The sequence below is a fragment of the Geospiza fortis genome, unplaced genomic scaffold (assembly GCF_000277835.1).
Source record: "Geospiza fortis unplaced genomic scaffold, GeoFor_1.0 scaffold85, whole genome shotgun sequence".
Lineage (NCBI taxonomy): Eukaryota > Metazoa > Chordata > Aves > Passeriformes > Thraupidae > Geospiza > Geospiza fortis.
Genome location: NW_005054358.1, coordinates 2,298,060 through 2,316,012, shown reverse-complemented (window position 1 = coordinate 2,316,012; position 17,953 = coordinate 2,298,060). Strand labels below are relative to the sequence as shown.

The 17,953-nt window shown below is 46.5% G+C and overlaps 1 protein-coding gene across 5 annotated transcripts in view; it reads right to left on the bottom strand.

Annotated features, from left to right (window-relative positions):
- The window catches only part of CACNA1B (calcium voltage-gated channel subunit alpha1 B), a 330,258-nt gene that overhangs the window by 115,559 nt on the left and 196,746 nt on the right, over positions 1-17,953 (bottom strand). For all 5 annotated transcript variants that reach the window (XM_031059209.1, XM_031059210.1, XM_031059211.1 and 2 more), the window contains exons 12-15: positions 16,791-16,903; positions 10,682-10,794; positions 7,519-7,650; positions 5,992-6,064 (exon numbers count right to left, since the gene is read on the bottom strand). In XM_031059209.1, the coding sequence (XP_030915069.1) occupies positions 5,992-6,064; positions 7,519-7,650; positions 10,682-10,794; positions 16,791-16,903 (431 nt within the window). The remainder of the gene's footprint in view (positions 1-5,991; positions 6,065-7,518; positions 7,651-10,681; positions 10,795-16,790; positions 16,904-17,953) is intronic.

The window sequence follows — 17,953 nt, the reverse complement described above, 5'->3', positions numbered from 1 at the left end:
AATTGCTGGAATGGCTGCCCAGGGAGGTGGTGGAGTCCCCATCCCTGGGTGTGTTTAACAAAGCCTGGATGTGGCACTGGGTGCCAGGGTTTAGCAAGCTGTTGGGGCTGGGTTGGACTCGATGATCTTGAAGGTCTCTTCCAGCCCAGTGATTCTGTGAATTCTGTGAAAAGCAGCTCTGGGGGAGCCAGGCAGAGCAAAGCCACCAGGGAATGTCCCTGGGAAATGAGGAGCATGTGGGGGACACCAGATGAGGGAGGGAAGGAGGAAGGGAGGGATTGTCCCACTCTGCTCTGGGCTGGAGCAGCCTCACCCCCAGTGCTGGGGAGTTTGGGGTGTCTCAATATCAGAAAAAGATCTAAAGGTGTGAGAGAGTATCCAAAGGAGGGACACAGGGATGGGGAAGGGTCTGGAGGGGCTGTGAGGAGCAGCTGAGGGCTCTGGGGTTGTTCAGCTGGAGCAGAGTGAGGGCAGAGCTCCCCGGGGCTGCAGCTCCTCCCGAGGGACAGCTCCCATCTCTGCTCTGGGACAGGGACAGGAGCCAGGGCACGGCTGGGGCGGGGAATGGCCCCGGCCCCGGGGCTGCCAGAGCTCCAGGAGCCTTTGGACAGCGCTGCCAGGGATGGACAGGGTGGGGTTGCTGGGGGGGCTGGGCAGGGACAGGGGTGGATTTGATGATCTTTGGGGTCCCTCCCAGCTCAGGATATTTTCTGATTCCGTGACTGAGCTGCCTGCACCAGCTGCTCTCTTCCCTTTGAGCTCTCAGTGGGAGATGGAGCAGCTTCAGCTCAGGTCACCTGGAGGGGGGCACTGCTGTGTCCCACAGCCCAGCGCAGTTCATACCCATGGAGTCCCTGCAGGGACATTTGTCCTGCAGCCCTGCAGCCCCAGGCTGCCCTCCATGCCCAGCCTGTGCTGGGGCCCAAATCCCTGCTGGTTTTAAGGAGCTGCCCTTGTCTCCTGCCCACTGCCCACCTCGACCAGGGGCTCTCACACAAGCAGAGAAAACAAAATCCACATTCTGACACTTCCTTCTCCCCCTCACCCTCTCTGAGCCATGCAGGGACCCCAGGTTTCACCAGTTCCGTGCAGGGCACTGCCCACAGCCCCAGGAAAGGCCTGAGCTCCCAGAGCAGTGCCCTGAATGGGAGCTGTGCCAGTGCCAGCCTCTCTTGGGCCCTTCCTGCAGGCAGGGTAGGGTTTGCTCAGCTTCCCCAGCCCTCATTCACTGTCCCCAGCTCTGTCACCTCCTGCCACCCCTCCTGTGCCCCTCGGGGCTGGCAGAGCCTTCCTGCAGCTGGAATGTGCCTGGGCATCACTCTGGGTCTGCACACCACGAGTTCCTCTTCAGCTTCCCCAGGTTTGACCCAGAGGGCCACAAAGCCCCAAAAAATCCCTAAAGAGAAGCAACAACCTCTGTGTGTGAGCAAGGACAGAGCAGGGGACAGCCTGAAGGGGATCTGATCCTGCTCATCCTTGGGCAGGGACAAGCACAGAGCTGCACCTCTGATTACTGACCCAGGGCTAATTAACAATACAGGAATAATAGGAAAACTAATCAGTGTACAAGACTCCAACCAGCCTTGCCATGCTAAATACTCATTTTGCACCAGTCTGAATTGTCTGGTGTTCATTTCTTCACCAAAATCTGGAATTCTGGGCACATCAGCACATCCTCTGCCTGCCCAGGCAGAGCTAAACAATGACCACTTGTAGTGCATTAAACATCAGGATGTGAAAATCCAATTGCTAAACAGGAAGTTGTCTTTGGGTTTAGTAGGTGAAAGAGAAAAAAAACTGCAGGTTTTTTTTTTTACAAAAGCAAGGGAAAAAGTGTCAAAGTTTAAATAGACTTGCAAAAGGTAAATACTTCATAACACAGGATACAAACAAGTAAAAAAAAAATTTAAAACTATTGAAAAAGGAACAAATTATTTAAATGTGTCCAATTTTGATAACTGCTGGGTAAATAATTCAAAACAGAGTTTCTAGGTAACTGATTACAAAAGAAAACTAATTGAAATTTTTCCTAAACTTAAAGCTGCTTGGGGGGGTCAATTATTCTTACAGCTAACTTAAAAAAATTGGCTCTGAACAGTCTAAAAGCAATAAACTTAAAAGGACTTAATCTTTCATAGTATCCAGGAGTTAAATGTATAAAACAAATAAATTCATTTCATAATAAACAGTTCCTAATTTTCTTTTAATTTTGACTTGAATTTATAATTTAAAACCAAAACATGTAGTATTAAACTGACTACAAATAACTGGCTCCTGGTTACTATTCTTTTAACGACTTAACTTTTCTATTTGTTAATACAACTAGAAAACACCCAAAACCAAGACACAAAAAACAAAACAAAACAAAATAAAAAAGACAAAAAAACCCAAAATAAAACTCAAAAAAACCACCAAACCCCACCAAAAAAAAACCCAAACAAAAACACAACAACAACAAAAAAAAAAAGAAGATAAAAAGTGCTAAGCCATAAGTATGCATGGAGTTCCATGTGCACACAGGATGCTTGGAATGACTGGAAATTCCAGCCTGCAAACTCCATCCTGGCTGTCAGCTGCTGAGAGAGAGGAAATTTCTGGCTGCAGGGATGGTGCTGATGACAGCACCAGGCAAGAGTGAGTCTAGACACAAGGACACCCAGTGCAGACACCAATTCCTCTCCCAAATGCACAATTCAGCCTCAAATAATTCCAAAATCAGGATTCAGACCCAACAGTGCTGGAGCTACTCTGGATTTGCACCACAGAATATGAAACAGAGCTTTGGGCTTTCAAATCTGCCACTCAATTATGCAGAGTATTGTCCACAAATGTGCATTCACAGAATTTCTATGAATTCACAGCTGCTCCTGCTTTCTGGGAATAGCCATAAAGTGATTTCTGATGACACAAATATTCATGGAAAGGGCAACCACTGGGAACCTTTCTATTTCCAAGCAGAAGACCAGGATTTGCAGGTATGACAAAGTCCAGCAAGGTCTGGGTTCAAAATCCAACTTTTGGATTATTTAGGAGTGGAACAAAAAGTCCAAGGAAAATAAAAGAGATGTTTTATGGGGCTTTTGCAGAGAGATAAATAATGTGAACTGAGCAGCCTGCCTGGAGAAGCTGAGGGTGCGCCCTGAGGCCCTGGAAGGAGGAGCTGGTGTCCTTCCCACCATCACCCATCAGCTGCAGGAATTACTTAAGTGATTAGGGAGCAGCCTGAAGGATCCAGGATCTGCTGGCTCTGTCCTCAAGCAGTTAATGGAATTCCTTCTGCTCTCTCAGGTCTCTTTAGGGATGCTGCAAGGAATTTTTGCTGAGGAAAGGGAAGGACAGCACTGCAGAGGGAGAGGCACAGGCAATGAGGGCTTGGGACCAAGGGCACAGGTACCTAACACAGAGTTCTGCTTTCCAGAGGCTCTGTGCTCAGGGATGATGTTTGTGTGTGTATCTTGATTGTTTTGTTATTCCCCGGGCTCCAAACTGACCTCAGGTGCCCCAAATGACCATTTGGAGTGCAGCTCACTGTTTAATACTGAGGGGCCAGCAGGTGATGGAATACAGCAGCTGTCAAGAGCTGCTGTGAAATGGTAATGGAATAATGAGCAGGTTAAGGGTGGGACAGGGACAGGAACAGGATTGTGCTGCTTCCAGGGGCTGCAGTTAAAGGGAGGTGCCTGAGGGAAGGATGAACACCATCAGCTCCAGGTCATACCCCACAGGCAGGGAGCTCTGACACTGACCCACAGCCACACATTGGCACTGGTGAGGCCAAACCCTGAGTGCTCTGCCCAGCTCTGGCCCCTCAGCTTGGGAAGGACATTGAGGACCTGGAGCACTTCCAGAGGGGACAACGAGGCTGGAGAGGGGCTGGGAACACAAACCCTGAGAGGAACCCCTGAGGGAGCTGGGGGTGCTCAGCCTGGAGAAAAGGAGACTCAGGGCTGCCCCCATCACTCTGCACAGCTCCTGAAAGGTGCCTGTGCTCAGCTGGGGCTGGGCTCTTTCTGCAGCAGCACTGACACAGCCAGAGCACACAGCCTCAAGCTGCACCAAGGGAAATTCAGGTTGGATATTAGGAAGAAGTTTTTTACAGAAAGAGTGATGAAGTTCTGGAATGGCTGCCCAGGGAGGTGGTGGAGTCCCCATCCCTGGGTGTGTTTAACAAAGCCTGGATGTGGCACTGGGTGCCAGGGTTGAGTTGAGGGGTTGGGGCTGGGTTGGACTCGATCACCTTGAAGGTCTCTTCCAACCCAACCCAGTGATTCTGTGATTCTGTGTGTCAGGGGCAGGCAGAGCTCTGTCCCCATCCTGCCACTGCCACCCCTCATTTCCAGCTGCTCTCCTCTGCCTCAGCAGCCTGTGAGGATTTCCAGAGGAAATCAGGGAGCAGGGCACAGGGACCTAACACAGAACTCTGCTGTCCAGAGGCTTTGTGCTCATGGATGATATTTGTGTGTGTATTTTATGTGATTATTCACAGCTGGGCATTCAGCTCACAGGGACTTCCTCAGGAGCTGGAACTGAAGGTTGATGCTCCTCTGAGGGAATTTAGGCTGAGCTCAGCCAGCTGCCAGGTGGATAAAACCCATCCTGGGTGTCCAGTGACAGGACCATGACCCAGCCATGGCTGCTGGGATAAAAATGGGCTAAAGCAGAAGGCAGAAGGGCTTGTTTGAGAAGCTTCTTACACAGAGGATCTCCAAAGGTACAGGGGTAGGCAGGGTGTATCTAACTTTATCTATTCAGCACACTGAATGCTGTCTCTGACTGATACTGCTCTGCTCAGCCTGGCTGAAGTTATAAAAGAAAAGTTTGGAAAGGGATCCCAACCCCAGAGTGAAGAAAACTGAGCTGGAGTTTGCAGTTCAGGGAAGGAGTGGGAGGAAGGAGAGCAGGGGGTATCAAAGAGCCTCTAGGAGACCACAGTGAATCCAGGGCTGATGGCTTTTGCTGGGTTCAGCTCCTACCCCTGACATTCCAGGCAAGTATCTTAAACCCACATGCTTTCCTTCCCCCCACACTGCAGGACTAACAGGAAATATTCCAGCTGAGGATTCCACAGGCAGCCCCAGTCCCAAAGCAAAGCAAAACCAACATTCCCATGGCTCATATCCGGAGCTGCTCCCTGGCAATACCTGTCTCTGAGCCCTTCCTTTGATGAGCAGGGAAGTCTTATGCAAATCTTATGCAAATCTTAATCCCCCATGATGGGCAATATCCTGTGAGGTGAGCACTGAACCTGCCTCACATCTGGGCAGTGGCTCCTGCAGAGCTCTCAGGACATGCTTCCCTTGAGATTCTTTTTCTGTCTTAATCCAGAAATTGTCATCATCCCCCTTCCCTTCCTTTTTATCTCCTTTTGGGGTCGTGACACTGAGATACATGAGCCAGGCCTTGCTGAGATCTGGGGAATTCTGGCTCAGGGGGAGCCCACGCTGTGCATGACAAGGCTGGAAATGAAATCTGTGAGGGTCACCTGCAGCTGGAGCAGCCCCAACTCTCCTGAGTTGGGAAACACCTGAAAACATTCATTTTTAATGATTTTAAATTATTTTAAACCATTTTTAATATTTTGTTTTTTTAAAAGACAGGTAGAAAACAGCTGCAAAATTCAGCTTTCAATCCAAGCATTGCATCTGCCAGAGCTTGTGGGCAGGGGCTGGAGAACACAAAGGGCACATCCAGATGTGGCACAGCCTGGGCACACACAGATTTTAGATCAGCACAGAAATATCTGTTTTTTCAGCATTTTCCCCCCTAGCAATAAATCTTTTATTCTAGTTTTCCTTAATACCACAGCACTGATTTTTAATTTGATTTTTAGTGATGCACGTATTGGTCAGCAAAGTAAAACACGTGAGAAGGAAGGACTTCCCCTTTCCTAAATTCCACAGGTTTTTGGGGGCTTGTTTGCCCTCCCTAAGCAGGAAGAAACACTCAGGAATTTCAATTCTTGCACTGCCCCAGGACAAGGAATGGCTTTACCTGGAAGACTGTGAGGATGGCAGCAGGGAAGGTATCGAAATTCGTGGTTGGAGTTTCATCTTGGAAATTGAACCTGGAGAGAAGGGAGAAATAAAAACCAGAATGGGGAGGGACAGGGAGCTCCAGGCAGCCTGGAACACCCTTTAATACCCCATAAACCAAGTCAGGGAGCAACATTTGTTCCACCTGGCTGGAACACCCCAGGCAAGCTCAGTGGGGAACATCTCAGAAGGTGCTTAACAGAACCATCAGCAAAAACTCAATTTCATTCCCAGAGAAAATTCCGATGCTCTGAAATTCATTTTCATCCCCAATTAAAATGAACAATCAAAATCTCCAATGATTTTGCAGAATGAGCCATTCCAAGAAGTTTTCATTCCTCAAGTGTAAAAGCCCAAATTGAAACGACTCTCTTAGCAGATAATTTCTTCTTACCATTTTAAAGAGAAAATAGGTATGGACTGGGAAAATAAAAGACCAAACAAAACCATTTCATTATTTCAGTTCAGAAGTGAGGCTGGAGTTAAATGGTAACACTGTGATGGTTCTTACTGCAAAATTCACCATTGCTGGCATTTCTAATGAGAATAATCAGATCCAACCAAACTGTGTTTTCCAGCAGGAAAATATTCCAGATTGCTATTATGTTTTATATTTGGATATTATATTTTATAGTGGATAAATACAATGGCACTCTGGTTACCAGGGAAGAAACAGTACAGAAACTTCTGCCCCCAGTCCTGTTTCAGCTCTGGGTGTCCTTGGCACCATGGGATGATGGGGGAGCTTTAAACTGGAGACATTCTTCCTTAGGAAGGAATCCAGCTCCATGGAAAACACCAGAACAGGAATTATTCCCCTAACCCGAGCCCTGAAATCAGGGATGTGAACCCTTGCAGGCAAAGATTCCTCAGACTCACTGTTAGAACCCTAGTAACTAAAAACTTTTAATTTTCTGTGCTAACTGACACTAACCTCCAGGAGAACGCTACATTTGACCTAAAGCCATAGAAAAAACTTCTAAAATTAAATAATAAAACTAAGATTATGAGTGTGTAGTTTAAATAAAAGTGGGTAATATCACAAAGTAAAAAACTTAGAGTTTAAAGTTTTAGAATATATATATAATATAAACCAAATTTATATATATATTATATAAAACAAAATAAAAGTTTTAAGACAGAAGCTAGTCCTCCTTCTTTACCCTCTTCATAAGTTTAAGTAGCATTGTGTCATTAAATAAAAAATCCCCATTACAAAGCACAAATAGTTAGTTATTGAGTTAAAAATAAAAATAATTTAAGCATCATTTTTTAATTAGACAGTTTATCCTTAAAAGACCTTGTAAAAAAAGAGATACAACTCCATTTTGTAGTATGTTTAACAAAAGTACTGTAGAACTCACAACTTACAGAAGTATAACCTAAATAAAAAGCAATAAACATCTATATACAAACAAAAAATACAGTCTCACAAATTAGTCCTGAATTTAAGGAAAAAAAAAGAAAAAAAAAATCAACAACTTACTGCCCTCCGAAGAGCTGCATCCCCAGCAGAGCAAAGACCACGATGAACAGGAACAGCAGGAAAAGCAAACTGATGATGGACTTCATGGAGTTCAGCAAGGAGACCACCAGATTCCTCAGGGAATTCCAGTACCTGCGTTGGATCAGAGCAGCCAGGGGAGAACATGAGTGGGGAAGAGCCTTTGGGGAGAAATTTATTCATAGGAATTTATTTCCCATGTGTCTCAGGTGTACCTGAGTGTGCACTCTATCACCATCATGACACAAACTTGGATGTCTCTGAAAAATCCATCACTGCTGAAGTGTCCTGCAACACACACTGTGCCCTGAGCTTCCAGAAAATACAGAGGGAAATGCCACAGCCAATCCTCCCTCCAGGAGATCTCTGCTGTCCATGGCCACTGAGTGTCCCTGCAGGGCTGATCCAATTCCAGCATCCCATGGGGAGATGCTGCGCCCAGGGGAGGAGCCAAGCATTCCTACCTGGATCCAATCTGAGCCTGGAGCAGCACAGCAGCCTTTGCCCCCTGCATTGCCAGAGGAGCAGCTTTCTGCTGCCCTGCATTGCCAGAGGGAGCCCAGGCCCATCTGCAGCAGCCCTGGAGCTGCAGAGGAAAACTCCCCCCTTGTGCAGGATCCCTGCTCCAGCAGCAGCACAGCTGGCCCGGCAGGAGGGCTGAGCCCCCATGGGATGGGGCTGTGCCACCCCCTGACACACAGCGGGGCAGGGACTGCTCTGACTCTGGCAGTGGTTTGTTTTCTTTTTTGTATTACTACATTTGTATTTTAAATTTTCCTAGTAAAGAACTGTTATTCCTACTCCCATAACTTTGCCTGAGAGCCCCTTAATTTCAAATTTATAATTATTCAGAGGGAGTGGATTTACATTTTCCTTCCCAAGGGAGGCTCCTGCCTTCCTTAGCAGACACCTGGCTTTTCACTCAGGCACTGGGATAAGGCAGGATTCCCCCTGGGAGCTGCAGGGCCCTGGCTCTGGTCACACAATGAACTCAATTCTGTCTTGTGGCATGAAAAATCCACTTCATTAAGGCAGGGGAACTTCAGCATCAGTGGCTTGAGAGTGTCACTTGCTGTCCTGAGAAGGGGCAGAGCCCTCAGCTTGATTTGTGAAGTTAAATCTCTTCTCCCAAGGAATGAGCAATAACAAGAGGGAATGGTCTCAAATGGTCCCAGACAGGTTTAGGTATTGGGTATTTGGGTACTGGGAAAAATTTCTTCATGAAAATGTTTTTCAAGCCCTGGCCAGGCTGCCCAGAGAGTGGTGGGGTCATTATCCCTGCAGATGTGGCACTTGGGGACATGGGTGAGTGGTGGCCTTGGAAAGACTGGTTGGACACGATGGCCTTGAAGGCTTTTTCCAACCTAAATAATTCTATGATTCATCCCTTTATCATGCTGACTGCAATCAGTGGTCAGAACCCACACAAAAATTAAACTGTAACTTGCAAAAACATCCAAAATATTTACAAAGTACTGCACCCAATCAGCAAGAGCAGATCTCAGCGGCTCTGGGTAAAATGAACTGCTGAAAATTGCTCTGAATTTGCTGTAAATCCAGAAGTTTCCCACACATAAATCAATGCAAAGGTAAAGCACAGTGACATTTTTGGTGCAGGTGCCCACCTTTCTTGCTGAACATTTACAGAACTTAAAAGTTTCCACCCTGTTTTTCCCAGAGGACAACAAATGACCCAGTACCACACACAAACCTGAATAATAATAATTAGCAATAAACAATGAGCAGGTACAAATCAGCCGCAGAGAGCTACAAAACTCATTACTGCTTACTTCAAATGACTGTTTCAAATGACTGTTTTGCTCAGATTTTCTTTATCCATTTAAGGTGGTTGGGGTATTTTTGGACGGAGGGGCTGTCCCTCCTCCTGTTACTTCAAGCTACGAAGAATTCAAGGAGTGATGGAAACAAGGGAGCACTGAAGAGTAATGGTGTAAAAAATAAGGTGGAAAACAACAGCAGGAGCACCTAAATTTGTCATCAATTTCCACAGCAATCCTGCAGAAACGGCTCTGGATGGGTTTGGAGATGGCACAGGAGCTGTTTGCTGAAGCCAGCACACATTAACTCAAGGCAGGAGCACAAAAACAACAGAAAAACTGTGGAAACCTGAGTGAAAATTCCACCTCAGAGTCTCCAGGCTGAAAAACTCCAACATTCCCAGCCCAGGCAGCAGGAACACATTTCAGATTTGTGTCAGCACAGCAGCTCAGCCCCAGGATTAGCACCCAGCAATCCCCAGGGAAGCTGCTTTTCCAGAGCCTGGATACTTAAGGAATTGTCATCAGATCAGTGGGAAGTTGATAGGACTCAGAAAGAAAATAAAAGTTGGGGGTTTTTACCACAAAATACAAGTGATAACACAATATTCTTTTTTAAACAAGCCTAAAGATAAAGCAAAGAAAGACATTCTAAGTTTATGGGACTCAGAAAGGAAAAAAAAACCTCACAAAATAAAAGTGATAAACTGAGATTTTTGTTTTAAACAAGCTTAAAAATAAAGCAAAAAAGGACATTCTCCTGTCAGCCCACTGTCATTCCCACTTAAGGAACTGTCATTGGATCAGTGGGAAGTTGATAGGATTTAAAAAGAAAATAAAACTTGGGATTTTTACCAATTGTGATTTTTATAAAAATATTAAAAAACTTGGGATTTTTATAAAATACAAGTGATAACACAATATTTGTGTTTTAAAGAAGCCTAAAGGTAAAGCAAAGAATGACATTCTACTGTCAGCCCACTGAGGAACCAAGGGCAGACAAACTTGGATGAGAGGCTGAGGAGAGAAAGGGCTCTTAGAATCCCTTGTGGGTGTAAATCCAGGCTCAGGAATTCCCAAAATTTCCAACTGCCCAGCCAAGGAAAGGGGAATTCTGCATCTGCAGATTCAGTCTGCTCCTGTCCCCAGTGCAGACCTTGGAGGTTGGGGCAGGCAGGGATTTTGTGCCAGCTGCTCCAGGGGGTTGGGGCATTGGTTTGTTTGGATAATTTTTAACTTTTTAGCGATTTAATTATTATTTTATTGTTGATAAATGTGGAAAGCACTCCTCCTGGCCCTGGGGCTGGGCACAGGGATCTCCTGGGGTGCTCAGAGCCCGCTGTGGGTGCCGAGGGAGCTGCACTTACTTGGTCACTTTGAAGATCCTCAGCAGCCGCAGGGCGCGCAGGACGCTGATGCCAAAGGAGGTGCCCGGCTTCACTGCAGCCCAAATCACCTCAAAGATGCTGCCCACGATCACCTGCAGGGAGAGACCACCTCAGAGAGGGCATCTCGGGTTTTTGTGGTTGGGATGACCCCTGAGGTGTTAGAAAGTCTCTTTTTCCCAGCCCCGTGACCAAAGAAGTTGAGATTCATCAGTTTTGCTTCTCAAGGTTGTTTATTTTTCCTTATCTATTACATTTGACCTGCTGAGATCTGTCCAGCAGGTTGGGTTGTGGCACAGTCCCTGCCCTTGGCGTGGTGTTGGCTTTTTATACCAAGAACTACCTGTACTTTATTTACAATAATTTTCCAATACCTATAACCTGTGTTAGACAGTCTGTCTCTAAACCAATCCAGAAGTGCCACCATCACAGCAGAAGATGGAGGACAAGAACAAGAAGAAGAAGGACAGGACATGTCCAGATTCGTCCATCTTGCCTCTTGAGCCCCCATTCTAAATCCCCAAAATTCTACTTTTTCACCCTGTGATAAATTCACGATCATTCTACTCAAACTCTTGTGGCTTGTAACTCTTCACACAAAGTTGGTAATTGTTTCCATGGGCTAAAATCGAAGGCACAGGTGTTTTTGATTCCTTGCCAAGATCTCTGAGCCCCTTGCCAGGGTCTCGAATCACCCAGGGCAGCCAGAGGAATGTCCTGGGTTCCAACAAGGGCACAGCTGCTGCTGAGCTCCCTGGGTGCTCAGGAACCAGAGTTCAGGAGGTTCAGGAGAACCCTAAATTAGCCAGGAGAACTGGAAAACCTCACCCCAGCTTTCTCCATAGCCAGGAGGAGAACACTCTGTGATTATACACAGAGAGGAGCTTGTTGCTTTCTTCTCTTGCAATCAAATTACTTTAAAATACCTTTTTTTTTTTTTTTGAAGGACGCTGTAATTTTTAATTACTTTTTTTTAATGCTGGCTCAACTGAAAATGCCAACAGTCGATGGGACTCAGAAAGAAAATAAAACTTGGGGTTTTTACCACAAAATACAAGTGATAACCTGAGATTTTTGCTTTAAACAAGCTTAGAACCAAAACAAACAAGGACATTCTCCTGTCAGCCCACTGTCATTCCTTTTCCCACCCCACACAACCTGCAGAGGTGCAGGAGGGCACTGCCCCATCTTCCCCTTCCCATCAGAAAGACTGAAATTCCTCATCTGCAGCAGAACAGCAGCTCTGGGTAACATCTACCAGAAACTTCTGGCAGCTGAGAGTCTTTAGGAGAGCAATTAAAGCAATAATTATTATGAGATCCTGCAAAGCCTCTGGCACAGACATCCCATCATCTGCCTGGCCCTCAGCCTGGGGGTGCTGAAAAAATTTTCCCAAATCAAGGTGGGCTTTTCAAATTTTGTTTTTCTGGTTGGTTTAAAGATGGCAGAGAATTCACCTCAAGCAAGGGGAAAATCTTCACAGAAATCCTTCGTTAGGAAAAGGACAAACAGTGATGGGTTCAGCACAGCTGGGAAGGACAATTAAACCCACACAGGTTTCTGCAGAGTTAATAGGATCAAACAGGCATTTCCCTGCCAATTGCTGGTGTAATTCACATTAACCCAACATTTCTGAGCTGCCACTGCCCGTGGGCCCTAGCTGGGCAGAGCAAACCATAAACACCAGTTCAGAACTGGTTCTCAGCAGAGCCCAGCTGGTTTGTGCTGTGGGAGGGAAAATTAATGGGGGCAGCAGCACTGGGAACCCCTTTGTTACAAAAAGTTCTGGAGAACCCTAAATTAGCCAGGAGAACTGGAAAACCTCACCCCAGCTTTCTCCATAGCCAGGAGAACGCTCTGTGATTTACACACTGAGAGGAGCTTGTTGCTTTCTTCTCTAGCAATCAAACTACCTTAAAACATCTTTTTTTTTGAAGGACATTAAATTTTAATTAGAATTTTTAATGCTGGCTCAACTGCAAATGCCAACAGTTCCTTCGCCCACCCTTTCATGACAAAAACTTGGATGTCTCTGAAAAATCCATCACTGCTGAAGTGTCCTGCAACACACACTGTGCTCTGAGCTTCCAGAAAATACAGAGGGAAAGGGAATCCCACAACAGTTGATAATTCCAGTGTCTGCCATCTGAAGAAGAAGGAACTAAAACTTCTCTCCCACCACTGGGATCCCTCATTGTCTCAGGTGCAGCTGGGTGTGTGTTCTATCCCCATCTGTCAGAGCTGGGGCAGTTCTCTGCTGTCCATGGGGCAGTTTTTTCTTTATCTCTCCCACAGCCAACCCTCCCTCCAGGAGATCTCTGCTGTCCATGGCCACTGAGTGTCCCTGCAGGGCTGATCCAATTCCAGCATCCCATGGGGAGATGCTGCGCCCAGGGGAGGAGCCAAGCATTCCTACCTGGATCCAATCTGAGCCTGGAGCAGCACAGCAGCCTTTGCCCACTGCATTGCCAGAGGAGCAGCTTTCTGCTGCCCTGCATTGCCAGAGGGAGCCCAGGCCCATCTGCAGCAGCCCTGGAGCTGCAGAGGAAAACTCCCCCCTTGTGCAGGATCCCTGCTCCAGCAGCAGCACAGCTGGCACTGCAGGAGGGCTGAGCCCCCATGGGATGGGGCTGTGCCACCCCCTGACACACCGGGGGGCAGCTCCTGCTCTCACTCTGGCAGTGGTTTGGGGTTTTTTTTGTACTATTGCATTTGTATTTTAATTTTCCTAGTAAAGAACTGTTATTCCTATTCCCATATCTTTACCTGAGAGCTTCTTAGTTTCAAAATCATAATAATTTGGAATAAAATGTAAATAATTACATTTTTCATTTTCCATTTTACAGGAGGCTCCTGCATTCCTCACCAGACACCTGTCTTTCCAAACCCAGGCACTCATGAATCAGAAAAACCTTTCCTCAGCCCCTGTACATGGCACTGATAATTAATTTTCCTCAGCAGCCCCTCCTGGGAGCCTGGTTCCCACTGGACTGCTGCTCCCCAGGCAGATGTTGCTCTGGTTTGTTTTGTCACCCTTGGAGCTCACACGGTTCCATCTCGGTGGTTTGTCAGACAAAACTGGGTACGGAGCTCTGTGATGTTCCAGTGCTGAACTCGTTCTGGGGGCTGGAAGGTGGGTGAGGAAGGGAAAAACACAGACAGAAGGAGGATCCCTATGGATTCTCTGAAGGAGGAAGAATTAGCAACAGATCAACAGCTTTTCCTCTTGGGAAACCCTCGGCGGAGCTCCCTGCCAGGGCTGCACAGCCCACAAAGCTCAGACACCTCCTAAGTGCAGCTTTTGCCTTGTGCAAGCTCCTAAATCACCTGTCCCTGAGAAGCTCTCATTGTGGAAGGAGCATCCTGCATTTAGGGATCCAAGGAAATTGGCAGCCAGCCTGGGGGGCAGCTCAGAGCCAACCCAGTGCAGAACCTTGACCCTTGTGTTGCCCATGGCGGATCCATTGAGGCTTTTAATAAATCCCTGCTTTATTCTTTAGCTCTGTCTAGTCTCTGTTCTAGGGCAACCTTCACAAGGCATCAGTGACACCCCTAAAGGACAATTTATGGACAGTCTGGGTCTGGGCACTGTCCCTTGGGCTGTGCAGGACAGCCTGTCATATCTTCTGGAAAAATCCCTTGCCCAGGATTCTTCTCCTGGGAAGCGGAGAAGCCTCAGAGAAAAAGGAAAACAATTCTTATCTCATTTGCTTCTCCTGTGTTTTGCTGCTTTGGAATGTGGTTGGAGATTGTTTATCCAACATGTGAATTGTTTTTACTTTATCACCAATCACAGTCCAGCTGTGTCAGGACTCTGGAAGGAGTCACAAGTTTTCATTAGTATCTTGTTAAGCCTCCTGTCTGTATCCTTTCTCTATTCTTTAGTATAGTTTTAGTAGAGCATTCTCTAATATAATATAGAACATAAAATAATAAATTAGCCTTCTAAGAACATGGAGTCAGATTCATCATTTCCTCCCAATGACAGGGGACCCTGAAAATACCACAGATCATCTCAACCCTCTGAGCCACCATGATAGTATAGGGATAAAATGTTTCTAAAATGATGGGATATTCAGGGGCAGTTGGAAAGAAAGGTCGGGCCTGGTATGCCCTGGGAAAATGTTAGGCTTACTGGATCATGCAAAACAGCACCTGTATAATCATTGAATGGCTATGATAAATGATCTGATTGTTAAATGGGATGATTGTCTGGTGATTGGATATAATTATTGTTTAATCGTAACAAGAATCATGAGGAACAATGTTTGGGTGGTTTGATGGAAATTACAAAATCCATGCTTGGATGAAATCAATGTGTAGGCCTGGAATTGTCCCAAGCACCCAGCTGCAGCACCCAGCCAGCCCAAAGTGTCTGTGGGGTGAAACCCCACACCCCAGCCAGCCCAAAGTGTCTGTGGGGTGAAACCCCACACCCCAGCCAGCCCAAAGTGTCTGTGGGGTGAAACCCCACACCCCAGCCAGCCCAAAGTGTCTGTGGGGTGAAACCCCACACCCCAGCCAGCCCAAAGTGTCTGTGGGGTGAAACCCCACACCCCAGCCAGCCCAAAGTGTCTGTGGGGTGAAACCCCACACCCCAGCCAGCCCAAAGTGTCTGTGGGGTGAAACCCCACACCCCAGCCAGCCCAAAGTGTCTGTGGGGTGAAACCCCACTGTTGCCGCTATTTGGTTCAGCACCAAGGACCAGACAAGCCAAGGCATGTTCTGTCCAGCTCTATTGGTAATACCAATACTGAGCCCCTCTCCCTGTGCCCGTGGCTGGATCTAAAGCTCCGTATCTGGGTTGTTACAACAGCCCGAGTCCTGCTCAGCCCACTGCAGATAAGAGAGGGAAGATCTCCTCTGAGCACAGATTACAGCTAATAGCTTTTAATGAATAAATTAACATCGACACGCCAGGCTCTCTGTTAGGTGGAGCCAAACCCAGCCCTGCTATTCACACCAGAGCTGCACTGAAAGAATTTGAATTACTGCCCTGCTGTCACCTCATCAGGTGTTTATCCTGCTGCTCCTGGTGATACCTGCAAAGCTCTGCCCGTGTGACTCCGGGTGAAGGCTGCTCAGTGGGTGACACGAGCAGGAAGATGCGTGGGTTTGTTTTTTTTTTTTTTTTTGTCTTTCAATCAGCTCATTGCAATGGCAGGGACAGAATCTGCAATCAGAGCACTCCGGGGGGGTGATGCTGCCAAGAGCCCGGGGCTGGAGGAAATGAAATCCCCCGGCTGTCAGTTCCCTTCCAAAAGGAGGATAACGAGGGAAGCTGAATGCATTTCACTGCTAATTTATACAGGGACTGCTTCCCCCAGGAGCACTTCCCGTGGATTTCCATACTCACCCTCAAACGCCCAGCACCTGAATGACAGGAGAGACACCTGCTCGTCACAGGGAGGGCTTTCAAGGACATGGAGTGGCAGGGTTGGGTGGGATATTGGGAAAGAATTCTTCCCTGTGAGGGTGGGGAGGGGTTGGAATGGAATTCCCAGAGCAGCTGGGGCTGCCCCTGGATCCCTGGCAGTGCCCAAGGCCAGGCTGGACAGGGCTGGGAGCAGCCTGGGACAGTGGGAGGTGTTTTTCCTGCCATGGCAGGGAGTTGGAATTAGATGATTTTCAGGCCCCTCCCACCCCAAACCATTCCATGATTTATCCACCCTGTGTCACAGACATATTTTATGAAAAATCCTTTCATTAGGATCTTTTCTCCTGAGAAGCTGAGAAGCCTCAGAAACAAAATGTAAACAATGATTATCTGCTGCTGTGGAATGCAACAGGTGGATCCGTGATTGGTCTCATGTGGTTGTTTTTAATTAATGGCAAATCACAGTCAGCTGGCTCGGACTCTCTGGTCAGTCACAAGATTTTATTATCATTCCATTCCTTTCCTTTCAAGCTTTATGATTAAATCCTTTCTTCTATTTTTTAGTATAGTTTTAATGTATCATTTTCTTTTAATATAATATATATCATAAAATAATAAATCAAGCCTTCTGAAACATGGAGTCAAGATTCTCATCTCTTCCCTCATCCTGGGACCCCTGTGAACACCACCACAACCCTGCTGGGCATTACTCACCCCAAAGTCAAAGCAGTTGAATGAAGAGTGGAAGTAATTCCTTGGCCCCAGCCCATACATCTTCAGAGACATCTCAGTGAGGAACAGCCCCAGGAAAACAAACTCTGCGAAATCTGGGAATGGGAGAAGAGATTAAATTAATCCATGAGCCCTTGGTGGGCAGAGCTCTTCATGCAGGGAATTGTTGTTCCTTTTTTCACAGCACCAAGAGCCTGCTGGCAGAAGGAAATCCCTGAGCAATGACAAACAGGAGCCAGGCACAGTTTGGCACAATTTTCTCTGTGTGTCCATGAGCTGTGTGAAAGCAATGCTCACCTGTACCCTTGGGTGAGAAAAGGAGCATTAAATCATACCCTCACTGTCTCTGTAAAGGAATTTCAAAGGAAAGCCCTGGATCTAATATTTTTAAAGGTCAAATTTAATTGCAGAGATGTTTTGGGACTTCTGTACTTGCAAGAGATGGAAACTTTTGGGTGTGGGGTGTAAGTTTCTGTACCATCCTCTGATGATAAAAATACCTTTCTACCCAACAGAAGTGCTGACTCTGAGGGCTCACATTCAGAGGCGTTGTGTCTCCTGTTACCACATTTATTTTTATTATGCCTTTATAGCCCTGTAATTATGGAAGAGCCCCTTCTGTTTCCTTTTCCTTCACATATCACAGGCTGGGAAGCTTTTGATAGGAAAATTTATCACCTATGATGAAACAAAGGGCAGAAGGAACAGAGCTGGAGGCTTCAATTTCCACATCAAGTTTTGAGAACTTGAAGCTACAGCAAACACTGCCTTTGGCATTTTAAGTTTGGATCTGGAGGCCAATAAGCAACAGCAAGAGTGAAATGTTAAAAACAAAAAATAAAAAACCAAAAAAAGGCAAAAACCACCTACACTACCAAGAAAAACCAAACAGCAGAAGGCAAAGCTCTCTCTCTGGAGAAAATATGAGAAAAAGAATCAAACCTCAAAAGGTGGGGGATTAATCACCTTGTTTAGTGCAGCACAGGAGGTTCTCAGAGGCTGCAACAGAACAGATGCTACAAGAAAGTTGCCTGTAATTTCAATTCTATGATTCCGGGAATGATAAAAAGGAGATGGTGCCAAACTTTATGCAGAGGTACACAGAGACAGAAGAGGGGCAACAGATACAAGGAAAATTTCAGCAG